Raw genomic sequence first — 17,473 nt, forward strand, 5'->3', positions numbered from 1 at the left:
GCATTTGTGCTAGTTGAAAGCATTCTTTTAAGATAGAAAAAATAGCAGGAATATAGTCAAGGACAGGAAACAGTAGAAATAGCAATTGTTGGAAAAGTACTTTTTATTAGTTCTGTTTGTCAATTAAAAAAATAGAAAGTGGAAAAAAACAGAAATGACAGAAAGTGAAAGTAGCTCTGATGGTGGGAGGGCCTGTTCATGTGTCTAGTGTTCTGTGCTCTCCTCCCCCTGTATCAGAAAACTAACCTTAACACTACAGTGACACTAGTATATATGAATAGAGTGTTAAAATGTGCAACTTGCAAGTTGTTAGTCGGTCAGAATGAGTACCATTAGTACACTATTAAATTAAGTACCATTAGTACACTATTAAATATAATGGAATAGCACTTAGACCAAACCTGTACCGCACATACAGTAATTGGTGCTCTATCAGTTTATATATTTTCAGTGGCTTCGTTAGACCATTAAAGCCATATTTTGTCTCGTTTCCATTTGCTGTAGCTACCTGTGCTTTGAGAGCTCGAGCTCCAGGTCAGGCTCTTCAAAGAAGAACAAAGTCATCAAGCTTGTTGATATCACAGACATACAGAAGGTAGGCAGCCTAGACACAATATGGTTTTTAGTGTCTTTGAATTCCTTAGTTTCCCCCTACAAATAGTCTGGATTATTTCTTGTTTGTATAACCCCCTTTAGCAAAAACAATAGCCATTGTTTGTTGTCTCTGTATTGTATTGGTTTGTCATTAAGACATTTCATTTGTTCCACAAGTTATCCAGATGGAAATGTCATCCACACTATAATTTGCACATAATTTTACTACTTATAAAAATGTTTCTCCCTCGCAGTAAAAATGTTTGACTGAATAGCAGCTGTCATGAGTTTCAGGAGTGAGTCACTGAGTTGTGGTTTATTGTTTGATATGCTAATTGCAGTACAAAGTCCTGTCTGTTCTGCCTGGCTCTGGAATGGGGATTTCCATTGCTACTCCCTCTACTCAGAAGGTGAGATAAACAAGATAAACGGAACAGAAAGATGAAATTGTTGATTGGCTGTAAATGTCTTATTGCCTTTCCTCTTTGTAATTCTATCTAGCGCTTTCTCTTTCTCTCACACCTTCTCTGTGTCCCCCTCAGCCCCTGGTGTTTGGTGCCATGATCCACAGAGACGAGGCCTTTGAGGCGATCTTCACCCAGTACATGAAGATTATGACCACAGCCGGTCCTGAGACCTAGCGTCTACCTTCGAGGGCAGCCATGGGTGTCCGCTAGCACTGCTGCGCCGTTGGGCCGTGGGACTGGTCGATGTCTTGTCCACTCTCCCTGTCTCACTCTGCTAATCTGGGCTCAGGGCCATGGCACACTGTCTCACTGTCTCACTGTCTCCCCCCCCCCCCCCCCCCCCTCTCTCTCGCTTAGTCTAAGCCTGGTCATGCCCAGTTGCCATCCCTGACACGGAGGGAGGGACGCCAGGCTCCATGTGACATGGGAGCACATTCCTGTTCCGACTTTGGTGTGTGTGTGTCTGTGTGGGTGTGTGTCTGTGTGTTGTCTCTGTCTACAGGACTGGACAGGCCGATTCTTTTTAAACACGTGACATTTCATCCTGGAGGGAGGCTGGATCTCCTTGCCTGCCAGATTTTGTGTCTCTTTCACTTTCGAGTGTGGATGTGATTCACAGAGAATGTGATCTGTGTGAGTGTGAGAGACTGAACGACTGAGTGTGTTCATTTTCCTGTCTAATGTGGTTCTGTTAGAGTGTGATTATCACTGCTGGTCTCGCACGGGGGATATGGGTTATTACATAGGGGACACAGAAAATTGTGCAAATGACAAAACAAGTGAAGCCTTTTTGTAAGTTTACATTGTTGCTGTGTGTGTGTGTGTATGATATCTCTCATTGCAGCAGCAGTGCGCTTCAGGTGTCTTTTTATGTCAAAATACTACAGACTCATTCAGCTGTGTGGGTCTGTGTAGTGACTTACAGGTATGACGTTATTTAAATGCCTTTCTTTTGAGCCATCGGTATTTGTGTTGTTGTTGTTGTTGTTCTTGTTGGAGCACTTGGAAAGAATGCTGTGAGCAGATTGAACGAACTTGTCAGAGACTGAAGCACATGTGTAGGAAGTGGTTACTTCTAGTAACGTAACAGGTCACCCACATTTTAGTTTGTGCTATGAATGACCAATCATTTCAACCTGCCAACAGTACAAATCCAGTAGGATAGGGTGTCCTCAGTGAGGTTAGGAGAAAATGTTTCATATGAACTACGTATTTACTGTAGCTGTACCTTAGCTGGAAATAAGGAGTTATGACTGAAATTGAGCTATATGTGCACTATGATTGCTGTTGAATTTCTTATTCTTTATTGCATTGTGTTTGTCTCGAAAGATCAGAAAGAACGAACAATGACTTTCTGACCACAAAGGAACTGACCAAGACATAAGTGTAATACATTATTTCAATTGTTTCTTAATTGGGCAGGTTAACACTGTTTGGAGGATGAGTAAAAAGGCACACCACCAAGCACATCGGTTATTATGTCACCTGCAGGACATATTCATCTCATTACATTCACAGAGATAATGAATACAGTAGAACTGAAAGACGCATTGTAAACTGGGACATGCAGTCAACCAAATACTGTATTAGTGTCAGCTTGCTTAGCCACGCACACATTTAGTGGTCTGATTTAAGGGTATTTGTGCAAAAACAGTCCTGAGATCACTGTGTTGGCCACTGTTATGATTATTTACCTGTCAAAAAGTTATGGTAGCTCACTGGAGATGTAACATAGGGAAAACTACCACATAAATTCTTAGAAGATGCTAATCAAGTTTGGGTAATTAATATTCAAAATATTAAAATTAGGTAGAGCTCACAATCATTTCTATTTAGATCTTTGTAAAAGTTTCAAGCATTTTAACCATCTTATGTATACTTTAAGTAAACATAACATAAAGCCGTATGTGAAAAGGGCACCCACCTTATCAAAGGCATTAAATGCACAAATGATGTAGTGTGATATTCTGGAGGAAGCTCCTGCTTCCTGATGGGTAGGACCTTTGCAGTCTTGATTGGATTGATGTAGTGTTGACATGTACTGAAGACCGTTAATATACTCTCCATTTACATTTGAACAGAAGTAGAACCTAACTGATACAGGAAAACACTTAATGGGGATCCCCAATGTAGATGGGTTAAGACATAAAAATGTACCCATAGTTTGTTATAATTATTCCACTATAATGGTCACATTGAACCGTAAATATATCAAAATTAAAGCACTTCTCAATGTCTGGGGAGGATCTGGACACAAAGTTAGTCCCTCGATCACAGGCATAGAAGCACAGAATGTATTGTGTGAGCAATAGTTTTGCCAAATTTTGTTTTCTTCTGCTTTTTCACTGGCCATTTTTTGCCTAACTGTGATGTTTACGAAGGGCTGAGACTAAGCCCAGATTGTGTAGAAGTCTGTCTGAATCCTCCGCACTGGACAAGGGTTATGAAGACTGGACAAATATCTCTCAGAAAGAGCCATGGGGACATTTCCATGACCACTCAGTATAGCTCTATGGCAGCCCTGTGTTCATCATTGCATAACAACAGGCCTTTCCTCTGATGTTGAATTAAAAAATCTCATTAAAACATACAGTCATTGTGCAGGCAACATGACTTGATTAGTTGTGGTCTAGTTGAGAGATTTCTTTTGAATTGTAATCAGAGTATAGCCAGGCCATTCCCAGCCCTGTCTGGAGATGATCACAGCTTGTTCTAGAGACTCCTAGTGCTTCATGAGTGCCCAACACTGGTGTATTTGTGTGGCCCTCTATGTTAACACAAGTATTTGTTCTGTGTGTAAATGTTCTCCCAAGTATTTTCATAATAGTCTCATACGGTATCACTGTAAAGCTTCATTTACTAATGTCATCTGAGAGATGTGAATTATTATTTGTCATCAGTGTCATCGGTGTCCGAAGACAAATGACTATGAAGTTTATAATAAAACAAATCTGTAATAAAGATGTTCGGTTTTTAAATGACACATCGTGTTCTGTGATGTATTTTTATTTTAGTAAATGAATTGAAAGTAGCGTTTGACTCCCTTAATGGATTGTGTTTAATGGGTAGAAACATACACACACTTCTCTTATCACCACCAGCAGGCACTTGCCATTTGAGTAGCATAAAATGACCCATACAAAACCATAACTGTAGTTGTACGCTGGTTGGTTAGCTTGATGTGTGCTGAGCTGAACCGGTATTTCAGCCTTTAGGAATGTGAATTTCACTGGTGTTTGATTGGTGAATGTATCAAGTTCAGAGGAGCACAATGTTCTGAATACACTGGTTTACCCAAGTGTGATCACTAGAGGTCTCTCCAACATACAGTAGTTGTGTCTGGTATAAGGGAGGTGGAATGCACTACGTTGATGATGATGATGATTAGTAACATTATGTTGTTATATGAGCACTAATCAACATGTGAATTCTACAACTGTCATCATGTGAACTTGGCACACAGCAACTCGCCCTCTGTGGTAAACCAGTTTATTTTAGACAAGACTTAATAGATATACTGAAAGCACTCCTTTTTTCCTTTTCAAGTGCAATATCACCTTAATCACCACACACCAATGCTGGTCTGTGTGTTAAAGGTTTCATCATCATTGATCTATATTTGAGATTTGTTTTGGCTGGGGTGTGTCATGTTTTTAAATTGGATTATGGTGGCATACATCCATACCTCAATCCTAACACTAGAGGGCACTCATGTAAAAGGAGACACAGCAGGTGTAACAGTAGACTTACTTCATTTATATTTTTCATTGATATGCTATTTAAGTGGTCATATTAGGCTTTATACTTACAGTAATCTTGTCTTAAAACAGGTATAATGGTATATATGAGTATTTTATTTATAGTCTTTTTAAGTCTTCAATGTTTTCAGCCAAAGACCACTTGGCTAGACACAGCAGAGGGAACTCTAGGACAGTGTTTCTCAAACTTTTTCAGACCAAGGACCACTTAACCAGTAAAAAAAACCTCACGGACCACCTAGCTAATAGACACAATAGGCCTACTCACTGAACCACCTTGCTTATTGTCTTTGCACTTTGCTTATTGTGTCAGAGGTTTCATATGATTTAAATTGGCATATCTTACATAGGCAATGTTGCAGAACTGTTTAGATTTACATACAAGTTGGTTCAATATTGCAAACAACTCATCTATACTATTTTTTACCACGTCTGCTCGCGGACCACTTGGGATATCTTGCGGACCACCAGTGGTCCCCGGACCACACTTTGAGAAACACTGCTCTAGGACATCTTAATGTGGCATGTATTTAAGTATTTTATAATGGTGTATAAAGTGTATTGACATTTAAATATGTATAAAATAATGGACTTTTCTTTTAAAAATGGGATCAGACCCCCTACAATAATTCTGAGGACCCCCTTCTCTGCTTAGTAACCATATCAAGTGTTTTGGCTATCTATCCAAGTAAGATGTGTTCAGGTAGATATGAGATACAAAGGATTGGAAACCCCTAGTCAAAGTTTCTCAAACTGTGAATATTATATACTGTACTGTACTGTAGTATAGAGTCTTATTTGACTTTCAGTGATAGTTACAGGAGCAGCTGTCCTGAAGGGTTAAGTGCAATACTGGATTCTAAACCTAGTTTGTAGCCAACAATTCTTGTTTGGGGGATTTTTGCTCCTTCCTTGCAAAAGATTTCTGTGACGTTCCTGGGCCATCTTGCTTCCACTGCTTTTGGACGTCTACCCACAGATTTCCAGTGATGTTTAGGAGGGGGGATTGCGAGTGACATGATAAAACCTTCAGCTTGTGCCTCTTGAGATCCATTGTGGATTTTAAAGTAGTCCATCGTGTGTTCAGGCTCTTTATCCTGTCGTCAAAGCTATGCTCATTTCATCTTTTTTTCCTGTTTTTACAGAGTGATGTTTGCTTCCAATTTGCAGGTACTTAATTGAATCCATTCTTCCCTCAACAAGTTAAATCGCTGGCTGCAACAAAATCCCAATGTATGGTCGATCCAGCTCTGTGCAATTGGTGTTCTTTTCATGAGATTCCGCTGCCTTTTTTCTCCATACACCTATGGTCATTGTGTCTAAAAGTTCTATTTTCATTCCACTAGACTTGTTTCCAAAGTGCAAAAGGCTTATTTAGATGTTAATTAGCAAACTTCTGACACAGCAATTTGTAGTGAGGACACAGGGAAATTTTTCTTGTGATGACACGTCCATAAAGGCTTCAGTGTTAATTAGAACACTCCAGAGTTTGCGGAATCTTCAGGTCTTTTTCAGTCAAACAGGGATTTTGATTTGCCTTTTTAGATGTTTTTTAGATGTTTTTAGAATGTTTTCTTGATTTTCTAGACCTCAACTTGATCTCCACCTACTCTAATTTAACTACCATTTTTTTTTATTACATTACAAATGGCGGCTGATCTAGACACTCATGGCTGCTGATGTAGAGACGAGGCTTGGGGAATCAAAGAATTGATGAAGCTTTGAAATGTTTAATGTTGAACTTTTTTTTAACAATGACCAAGCCATATCCCCAACAAGCTAATTAAGGTGACCTCAGATCATTAAAATGGTAGATCATTTCCTCTTTCCATTCTGAAATTGTATAAAAAAAAACGTATGCATTGTATAAAAAAAAAAAAAAAATTGAAAATAATTGTAAAAAATTGAAAAACTGTTTCATCTTCTATGTATCTATGTTTAACCTTGTTCTACTTACTTTAACCTAATAAGTTCAAATCTTCATAAATACTCACTAGATTTTTTTTTATCTTAATATAAGATTATAACACTTAGTGAAATATCTGCCCTCAGTCCTCTCACACAATATTGACTGAAGTGAATCCAAATTCCAGTAACTGTATTCTGGTGATCATGTCAGACCAGCGAGATATGGTCACCCTCTGCCTTAAAAATGTGTGTTAAATTGAATAAATTGAAGTACACTGAACCATTATGTGGACACAGGCAGATGGATGGAAGAATGGAGGGACCTGATCGTGGGATGTGTGTGTGTGTGTGTGTGTGTGTGTGGGGGGGGGGGGGGTCGTGGTGTGGGGTAGAGTAGAGTACAAATGTAATACAAGACTTCAGAAGAAGATGGATAAATTGCAGTTCATTATTGACCATAGAGGAAGAGAGAAAAGAGAAGAAACACAGACAGCTCACAATCTATTTTACAGTGTGTAAGACACTATTTGGCCCTGGAAACATTAGCAATTTAATTGGAATACTTCATACTAAAAAAAGCCCTTTCTCACCTTAAATCTAATTCATCAAGGGATGCTCTCTCTTTTGTATTTAGTTTCAATTAAACGATGAGTGGCTTTGTGCAAAAAATATGCCATCCTTTGTGTTGAAATGAAGGCTCTCCTACTAATAGCCTCAAAAGGAATGAGGTGGAAATTACTTCTTGAATGCCTATTCAACAGAAGCATTTGATTTTGTTTCCCCTTGTACCCCCACAGAATGTGAATGCGTCAAAGAAAATATTTCAAAATTGAATAAGCGCCTCTCGTTGCCTTTTCACTTGCGATACAGGAGTGATATTAGAAACTGTTTGACTGGAAATAGGATGTGGCCCTGAAAACACTTCTGTGCTAAACGCACTGCATGTCAATGATGCTCTCCAGTCATGAACGAGAGAAAAAGTGCCCTTGTAACAGTAAAGTCTGATAAAACTTGCATGAACCTGAGGCCACTTCAGATAACATTAGACTAATGTTGCCCCACACTCGTATGCCAGTACCCACTCATTTTGGTAAGTAGTTTTTGTAAATGTGCTCTTATCTGTGGTTGTCTTCCTCCCAAGGTGTCCAATTTCATGTCCTGGAATAGGAGCAGATGTTGAATGGGTTTGATGAGTGGAAATCATGGAGCTTTGATGGAGGGGGTGTATTTTTAGAGCAGGGTGATGGAATGTGACATTGCCAGACTCCCCCTGTGCTTCTCCTGACAGGGCAGTTTGTAAACGGTGATGGAGGCGGTGGCGCCACGTGGCTGTGGAGAGGCGTCTCGGTCCAGTGTGCCGTGCCAGGCGTCGAGCCGAGCGGAGCGGAGCCGAGTGGAGGGGAGCTGGCTGGGCTGCGAGAGGACAGCCGGCCGTCCGGCCGGCCCTGCCTCGGCTGCGCGGAACCACGGGGGACCTGATGGATGGGCGGCGTGTGAGCAATGTGGCCCATCATCGCCCATGAGCTGAGGTGACCCCCGCACTGCATTAGGAACCCATATGACAGTCATTTGGCACCTTATGAAGTAGCCATTTTTCACAGGCGGAATTTCAGGGCTGTGCATGCTCCCATGAGGACACGGGCGGAGCAAGTCCTCTCCCAGAGAGGACCGTTGCCCTGTGCTTTGCTGAATATATATTAGAGAGACTTTGGAGGGACGCATACAAACCAGAAAGTGCCACTACCACTCATATCAACAGGCAAGCATCAACAGTTTTGTGTATTGTATGTTTTCCAAAAAGCTACTTTTTTAAGCAAAATAATTAGACTCGACTATCCATATAGTTTTCCTAACAACACTGAACTGTTCACTGAGAGTATATCATGAGGTGATGGTAGTGGTGTGCTTGGTATTCTGACCTAAACCGCCAGCTCAGAGCGATCCCTTCGCTCGCAAAAGTTGACATTCCAAAGCCAATTAAACTTGGGAATCCTCCCTGGAGGTTTTAGCTGAGGATGTTAATTGGGATATAATGTATTCCTGAAGTCCTTGGCTCCCGGTGAGGCTGCAGACACGTTCCTGATGCTGGAGTATCCCAGCCTTAACTGAGAACTTCAGTGGGCTGAAGCAGAAGTAATTGGGGTTAATCCACCCTGTGTAGGGATCTGCTAAAATTCAACTTTGTGAGGAAGTCATTGCCTCCTTAATGTCTAACAAATTCTGCAAGCATGAAACTATAGACTCATTTGGGTGGCCTTCCATTTCCCCAAGGTGAAACATAGTCATGCTGTCATATAGTGAAAATCCTATTGAGCTCAGTGTATGCATGGTTAATTCTGAATTAATGAATTAGTACTTAAAATATCTCAGCTAAAACAATGTCTCCATTTGCAGGATCTTTCCTTGTATCTGCGAGCATTTTCACAGATGTTTGCCTGTGACAGCAGGAGAGGTAAATGGGAAACATTAAGCCCAGTGAGATAAGGGGTGTGAACGTGTTTGATCAGAGTTCCTAGTGCTCTCTTACTCGTTTGTAAGGGGAGTGCTTTGTGCTGGTTTGCTTGTGTTGTGATTCCCCACAGGCTGGGCTTGGTTGTGAATATGTGCTGCTGCACGAGCCTGCGCGGTTAGGGCCCCATAGGACACTGTTGTCTGACGAGACTAATTCCCCTATGACACTTCCCCACTGCTCACAGGAGGCGCCATGGAAACACAGTGTACACTTACCATCACCGCGGTTCTGACTGCACCGCCGGGCAGGATAGATGAGATAGGAAACAGCAGCCTGCGTGCCTGTCTTCTGTAGCCTATCTGGAGAAGATTTCCCTCGTGCTTCACTCAGTGGGATGCTGCAACACATGTTGTCACAGTGGTCATAGATATGAGGAAAGAATGAACTCAAAATATTTGAGGAAACTAATAACCTTAAATGGTTTGATTTATTTACTTAATCAATTTAGAGGTGCTCTAAGCAATGCTGGGTAACATCACTTCTGTTGGCATTGAAACAAAACAGAGAGCTAGCGTGCTACTTCCTCCCCCTCCCTCCCGTGCAATTGAAACTCTCCTAAACAAGCATCTCGTCTGTGATTTGCTGGAACAGTTTGTTATATTTGTATGGGCTAGGTTTGGTCAAGGTTTTATAGGCCCAGGTTGTTTTTGTTGCCGTTTTTGGAGCCTGGGCTATACACAGAGATCACGTTTTTTTACAGTGTATTCAGGACACAGGCAGCTAGTGGTGAGGTGATGTTTGCTGTAAGTGACAAAACATGTTTTAGCCTAAAAAACGTGTGGCATCGCTTAAAGCACCTTTAAGCTAAAACAAATATTTGATTTGAGTACCAGTAACTTAATTATTTATATTTAAGATGACTTAAGACAATTAAGTCGTTAATGTCAATACAGTAAGGTGACCCACATAAAACTATGGAGCATTTTGCAAACATATCTTGGATTTCTCAAAATGGAACAATGGACAGTAACAGTAGGGAAGACATAGATGCACAACACAGTTGGGCAGTAAACCAAAATCACATCTACATGGGTACTGACCAATTCTCCTTGACTAAGAAATCTGTTTCACATTGAGGGCACAGATAATTTATATGAAAAGTCAAGTAGGTCTCTTAAGTGTCTTTAATGGACATCATACTGCATTTACCAGCATTCATCAACATTTAACTGCATCTACCCACCAGCACATGTTCACCATATAGACCCAACCCACACCCATCATTGCATCAGTATTTGAGTGCAGCCATGCTGTCAAATGCACACCCCTACAAATTTGATTATTTCAAAGGTTCAAATTATATAAAAGGTATTAGCAATATCAGAGGTGGGACCAAGTCACTGTTTGGCAAGTCACAAGTAAGTCCCAAGTCTTAGCACTCAAGTCCAAGTCAAGTCCCAAGTAAATACAGAGAAGGGCAAGTCGAGTCCAAGTCCAAGTCTCATCAAAGCCAAGTCGAGTCCAAGTCCAAGTCCCAATCTTTTTCAAGTCCTGAACAAGTCATCAGGTACTCTTCACTTAATAATGGCATTATTAGACTATCGATCATAATTTTAACACTTCCATCTAATCCACAGATTTTTTTTTATAAATACAGATTAAAATATGTTCAATGTTTCTGTCTTGAAATCTTTTACGATATATGCATGCGCATACAATATACACATGTGCATACCTGAGTAATCTGTACAAAACGGATAGCTACATGACAAATATATATATTGTTTTTCCAAATTGCGGAGCACACTGTAAGTATGAGTAATAATTTGACTGATGACATTTCACTGCGCTAGGCCCCAGATTTGCCTGCAAACAATTTATTAGGCTGTCTGCCAGTGGCGACTCATAAGGGAAGCCAAGGTCAACACTTTTATATTATTTAAATGATAATAATGACACAGTAATTTTGTTTTAAAGTATTCATTTCTTAAGAAATACTACACATTTGATGCTGTTTATCTCATTTGTAAATGGTGCACTGTCACTTTAAGCCCATTGTGTGCCACTGTCCACACATTCTCATAATGATCTTTTTTTACCAGCTCCATTCATATGGCTAGTCCACAAACTCAAACATTGTTTGTGCCACATGTATAGCACAATATTAACAATGATAAGCATGATATTAAGTTGGCACAAACAGCTTTCATTCCTTTGGAAATAGATGCATGTATGACATGACGCTTGCTTGACATTTTCTGTTTGCAATTAAATGTGAATTATGAGCCTGGTAGCCAGTAGCCACCTAGCTAGCTGAGTGGAATGCGTATGCGTGGCATATCAATGTGCTTCATGTAAACAAATTATTGAATAGGCCTACTTCAAGACTCACCATTTCCATTACACAAAGGCAAAGACAACTCTTCATATTCTTGTCCACTTTCCAAATCACAGTGAGTGCAGCCTATGTCATAGTGACCTGGATCTCATAGTTTATAACAGTAGTGAAAACCGGATAAATCCGCAATTTCCCCTAATCTCGTATTTGTTGCCTTCATGATTTCCTTTTATACGTTTCTTATATTTAAAAGAAAATATCAATCACCATCAACAATGACAAGCCAGCTGGAACCTGCCACTCGTTTTCTCTCCCTCTCGTGCGTGCTTAGATGGGGTTCTCAATTAAATGAAGTAGGCTAGCATAAGTTCAAGTTGGATCATAATAGAGGACTCGAAAAGTATCATGTTTATGTAACATGCTGTTGGTGCATTTTGACATTGTAAACGTTCTCTAACAAGAGTGCAAATCAGTTTGCAGTAAAGCTACTAGTTATTGGCTAAATGTTGGTCGTTTCTCTGTCTCTTGGTGCCCTACACACAGTGCGTAACGCATGTGGGGGTAGCGGCAGCACTGAACTGTGCTCTGGACTGGCCGCTTGTCTCCGCTATTTTTTTTTTTTTTTAGTCGCGGAGGGAAAGCATTTCTGGGGTGACTGGTCCATGATCAGGAAATTTAGTTTTTGACTCGAGACATGTCAAGTCGTCACAAGTCAAAGAGGCAAAGTCCGAGTCAAGTCTCGAGTGAATAGTATTCAAGTCCAAGTCGAGTCGCAAGTCATGCCGAATTTTATCAAGTCAAGTCTGAAGTCATTAAAATCATGACTCGAGTCTGACTCGAGTCCAAGTCATGTGACTCGAGTCCACATGTCTGAGCAATATATTGGGTCAATCATAAATGAGTCAATTAAAGTAAGTAAATCTTTTGTTTGGGTTGACTGTGAGTGTTACTAGTGGTGCCTGTTACTAGTGGTACCTGGGGTGTGCATAAATGTCAAAGCACAACCTAAAGACACATTTCCCAAATTATATTGATACCTTATTGATATCTATTCAATAAGCATCAGCAAAAAACTAAATACTGTGGGAAACACATAGTTTGATGACTTCATGTTGTTGCAAAGGATCATGGGAATCTAGCTAATACTCAAAAGTGTTCAGTAGCTGTTTTTTCGAGTTAGATAAAATAATAGTTATGAGTTGCCTTTCGTTTGTCAAGGGTTAAGTTGTGTCAAATCATTGTTTTCAGTTAGTTTAACTTTTAGGGTTTACAATTTACGCAGTCATTCACAGAGAGCAAACAGAAAGTCCTTGAAGCTGCAGTCCTGAGGTTGAACTTTTTTTTATCCTCTTGCCATTGTGTGCATGAAGAGCTCAGATATATCTGTTGATATAGCACTCCCTCCCAGTGTGCAATGCGGTCCTTGGCAGTTTGAGGCTGAACTGAAGGCTCGGCATGAATATGTGAACCTCATTTTCTGCGCCCCGACTCGAGCATCCTTTATGCTTCAGTAGCTCATTAATTAGGATGCTGATCGCACGTTGGGAATAAATGCTGTTGCTCACGCTAGTCTTGATGTTCATGTTAAAGCTAGAGCTGTCTGATTGTCGTTCCTAATGAGCTGCTGCGCTGTTTACTCGATATGCACGGTGTGAGGCGCACAGGGGCTAGGAGTGCATGTTTTTAATGATGTTTATTTGCCGTTACTTTGAGGAGTGGGAGTATTTTGCGCTAATCAGCAGATGTTTAAGTTAAAGAGGGAGCACTGGGCACAGCTGTGAAGAACACTACGCAAAGGAAGCTTGTTTTTCTTTAAAAGGTCCTGCTTTTCAATCAATAAAAATTATACAGTTCTATAGGCCTACCTGTTAGACACATGTTAGTATTTTTATTGTGCTTAATTGTGTAGGCAAATGTTTATGTAGCATTAAAAGGAATCATATTATACTGTACACAATATTCTATTCTAGACATAATACTGCAAAGGGATCTCCATAAAATGTTAAGACTCTTCTGTAGGCCTCTGATGAATTGTAATGACTTTACAATGAACTCACAAATTGTTAAAAAGCGCTGACACAAGGACACTCGTGAGTCTGGGCCTGAGTCAATTGTTCAGGATATTACAAAATCCTGGACACTGCTGTGGTCTCCCCAATGTCTCTGGTGTGTTACTTTGGACAGGGTGAGTGGACAGCTTGTGTAATAAAACTGACGCTGTCACTTGTCACCACAGTGACACATTGATCTGGACCATGAAAGCAGCTGCTTGTCAATGCCTTAATTCCTCGTGTCAACTAAAGTGAGAATGCTTTATTATTTGTGAAGAAGAGAGAAGGCCACCTGAACCTCTACAAAGACGAGTTTATAGACAAGATCTCAGAGCAAGCAGGTCGGTAGTGACAGGTGACAGGATGAGAAAATTGCAAAGGCACAGGACGGAGGTGGACGGTTTAACACTGACAGTGCTTTGGAGTGTTTGGTCAGACTGCCCTGCGCTGATGAGCTCTGAGGTTTACTTGCAAATCCCATGTTGCCGGATTCAAGGAAAACAAGACAGAAAAAAACTCCTGTGGCAGAAGAAGGGTCTATGTTTAACCATTGGTGTGCAATTACTCTGTCACTACCAATCACCTCAGAGAGGCTTTCATTAGGCTTCCATCTGTCATCCAAGCCTCATCCCTGAATCAAATTTGATAACACACTTCCCCTCCTTCAACAAACAAAGCAGACCACAATGTCCTCTTTCTATTCACCTCCATCTCTCTGTGACATACCTTGTCCTGTCATGGCTTATTTACAGTAATTACCATGGCTGACGTGGGCTATTGCACATTTCTGTGTCATACTGGGCCACTCGGTGGATGGATAATCATATCACCGTGATTCTCAGACAAGGGGCTGGCAAACATAGTTGTCCTTGCATGAGAGTACTCTCCAGTTAAGCCATGCTAATCAGCAGGCTGCTAATCGTTTCTTTGGGTGAGATGTATTCAATGCCTGGTTGCATTGTGAATGACAAGGTGTCATCCAGAGCCCAAGGTAGGTAGCTCCTCGCCTTCGGCTCAGCAGAGCGCGGCGGGCAGGCAGGGATGCCAGGCTCGGCTGCCGCCCGCACCAGGCAAGACGGGGGCGGATGCTGGCTGCAGATGAGTGGGTTTGTGGACGCGCCTCGGGTCGAGCAGCTGCCGCCTCGGCACCATGGAGCGGAATTGGCCCCAGGGTGGTGAAACGTGCGTTCGCCACCCACCCACCCCACTCTCTCTCTCTCTCTCTCTCTCTCTCTCTCTCTCACACACACACACACACACTCAATCACTCACTCACACACACACACACACTCCCATCCTTGTGATTTTTGAATAATTACTGGCTGTCAGGGAGAGGCCCTGGCAACTGGTTGGGCTCCGCAGTGTCTCGCTCAGGCCTGGTGCTGGGTCCCACGGGAGGGGACCTGCTTCTCTTCCACGCTCGTCGCCGTTTCACTGGCTTGACTTTCCCGCCGGATGCCCACAAGTCTCCTCGCCTTTGAATAATGGAGTTGGGGGGACGTTCTGCACATGCCCTCTGCTCGGGGGGCCCGTAATGTGGTGCTGACTTGTTGGCAGCGGAGTGCTGGGATCCACACCAAGTCTTTTCAAGATCAAACACCATAGTTCACAGATGTTACATTATGTCTTCCATGCTCACCCCTCCACTATGCTGAAGATGAGCACTTTGCATTGACTGAAAGACAATAGACTCCTACTAAGGGGAAGGTTAATGCATGCAGGCTTGAGAATAGAAATGAGGCCATTCCTGCAGGGTGTCTATAAATGGATGTACTCTTCAAAGGACTCATGCTTTTGTCATTTCATGTGCATATCATCACATCACATGTAGTTTAATATAGAAAAGATGGCAACTTTATTCTGTATAGACACTATTACAATATTGTATACTCAATAGTGTTAACTATTACTATAACAATGAATAAATGACTAAAATAATTGATTATCAAAATAAAAGACTGTGGATTTGTTGTTGTGTGATTGAAGGTCTGAGTTGTGGCACGTACATGTGTGTGTGTGTATGCCTGTGTGGGTGGGTTGTGTGTGTTCTGTCTATGTGTGTGTAGCGGCATGGGATTCAGTCATGATATGCCTTGATTGAACAGGTTTCCATCTCCAGTTTCTAGGCTCCTACCATCTGGATGAAGCACATAGCCCATTAGTCCTCTCTCATGTGGAACACCCCTCAACTTCTGACAAACTAACTTTCGCTTAGTTCCACTGCTGTGCCTCGCCACCACGTGTTGGTCTGTGTGTGTGTGTGTGTGTCTGCGCGTGTGTGTGTGTGTGCGTGTGTGTGTGCGTGAGGGGCAGGAGGCTTCCATAAGGGTTATGTCAGCCACAGCCAGTCCAGTGCACAGAGCTGCTCTCTGAACAGCAGGGCGCTGGAGGCTGGTTTGAACTCTGAAGACAGACCTGAGGTCCACTGCAGCTGTGGTGCAATCGGCATGGGAATGCATATACAATTATGTGCATTAAGAAACCTATATATATATAAACACTGCAAGTACAACAACGAGTAGCAGGCGTCAATTTCTTTGACGTATATTGTTGTTTTAAAGGCCTCAGACACTCTGTGATTGCTGTGATTTTTACACCCTCACATTTTCTCAGTTGAACTCACACCATACATATTTATAGTACATGTGTTGAGACATCATAACAACACTTTCAGTGATGTGAGAACATACTGTAAATGATTTAAAACACTGCACTATCAAATGACTGATATGCATTATGCTAAAGATGTGTTTGGGATCGCCTATAAATTGCATTTAAAACCTAAACATAATGAATAATCCTAACGCTCACATACATTTAAGAAATGTGTACATGATACATGCAAATGGTCATGCCAACGTTGTGCAGATTATTTAACTCAAAAAGAATATAACATCAAGGGCTCTCTAATATTCCCCCCCCCCCCCCCCCCCCCATTTGTGTTGGATTGTCGGTGGGAACGTCTGCACTTCAGCAGCTGGCCTCTGGGTGGCAGTCTTATTGCATGGGATGATGGTGATGAGCGGGAGGCTGGATCAGTGCTGCTGCCCACAGCAACAAGACGTTGGAGGTGAATGCCAAGCCAGACTGCGTCACACACACACATCCCCCCCCCCCCCCCCCCCCCGTGCTGCAGTGATAGCATTGTTTAGAGCAGGCCGTCTTTTGGCCCACCGGCCTTTCCCTGCGAACGAGCAGCTCCCCCTGAACGGCGCTCTGTGGGGCTGGGGAGTGGGCGAGTGCTGTAAGGACTCCCGATGGACTGGTGCCTGTCGGAACCTCACAAAGATACAGGGAGCCATGGGGACAGTTTCTGCAAAAAAGGCCCATTTCCCAGAGAAGAATGGCTGTGGTTATCCCATCAAAATGCTGCCTCTTTAATGGCAAGTGCGTTTCTCTGTTGCATGTGGCCAAGTGTGGTGCTTGGCCCACCGCTGTGCAGCAGTTCTCCTTCTGCCTCTATCTCTCTTTCTCTCTGCTTCTCTGCCTCCCTCTCTCTCTCTCTCTCTTTCTGTCTCTCTCTCATACTTGTAGACACTCAGTGGTTCCTCTGGAAAAGCCAAGGGAGATCTCCTCGATGTTTCTTTTATGGGAGGAGGGTAGCCTGTTGTGCCCATTTCCAGGGGGATGCATGGGGCGCGCGGCGTGAACGTGTTTAATGGCTGCCTGCTCTGGCCGACGCATTATCCCGCGCCGCAGCCCTGCCGCCCGCTGCTCCCGCGGCCAAGTGGCGCGAAGCAGAAGAGGCCAAATAAAGTGGGGCGAGCGCCTCCAGCAGTGTAGCCTGGGCCCTCAGCCGGTGGGGGGGCGGCTTGTTGGGGGAGTTTGCACCTGCTGCTCACTCACCGGTCCTCACCAGCAGCTCCGTCGACTCCCCCTGCAGCTCCCCCTGTCCCTGTGAATGA

General features: G+C 42.4%; 1 protein-coding gene across 5 annotated transcripts in view; it reads left to right on the plus strand.

The window, feature by feature from the left end:
- The window catches only part of gramd4a (GRAM domain containing 4a), a 34,116-nt gene extending 30,072 nt beyond the window's left edge, over nucleotides 1-4,044 (plus strand). For all 5 annotated transcript variants that reach the window (XM_042079626.1, XM_042079623.1, XM_042079624.1 and 2 more), the window contains 3 exons: nucleotides 505-595; nucleotides 936-1,004; nucleotides 1,137-4,044. In XM_042079626.1, the coding sequence (XP_041935560.1) occupies nucleotides 505-595; nucleotides 936-1,004; nucleotides 1,137-1,235 (259 nt within the window). In that variant the 3' untranslated portion in view covers nucleotides 1,236-4,044. The remainder of the gene's footprint in view (nucleotides 1-504; nucleotides 596-935; nucleotides 1,005-1,136) is intronic.
- Nucleotides 4,045-17,473: the final 13,429 nt, after the last annotated feature.

Source organism: Alosa sapidissima, chromosome 22, assembly GCF_018492685.1.
Source record: "Alosa sapidissima isolate fAloSap1 chromosome 22, fAloSap1.pri, whole genome shotgun sequence".
NCBI classification, from domain to species: domain Eukaryota; kingdom Metazoa; phylum Chordata; class Actinopteri; order Clupeiformes; family Clupeidae; genus Alosa; species Alosa sapidissima.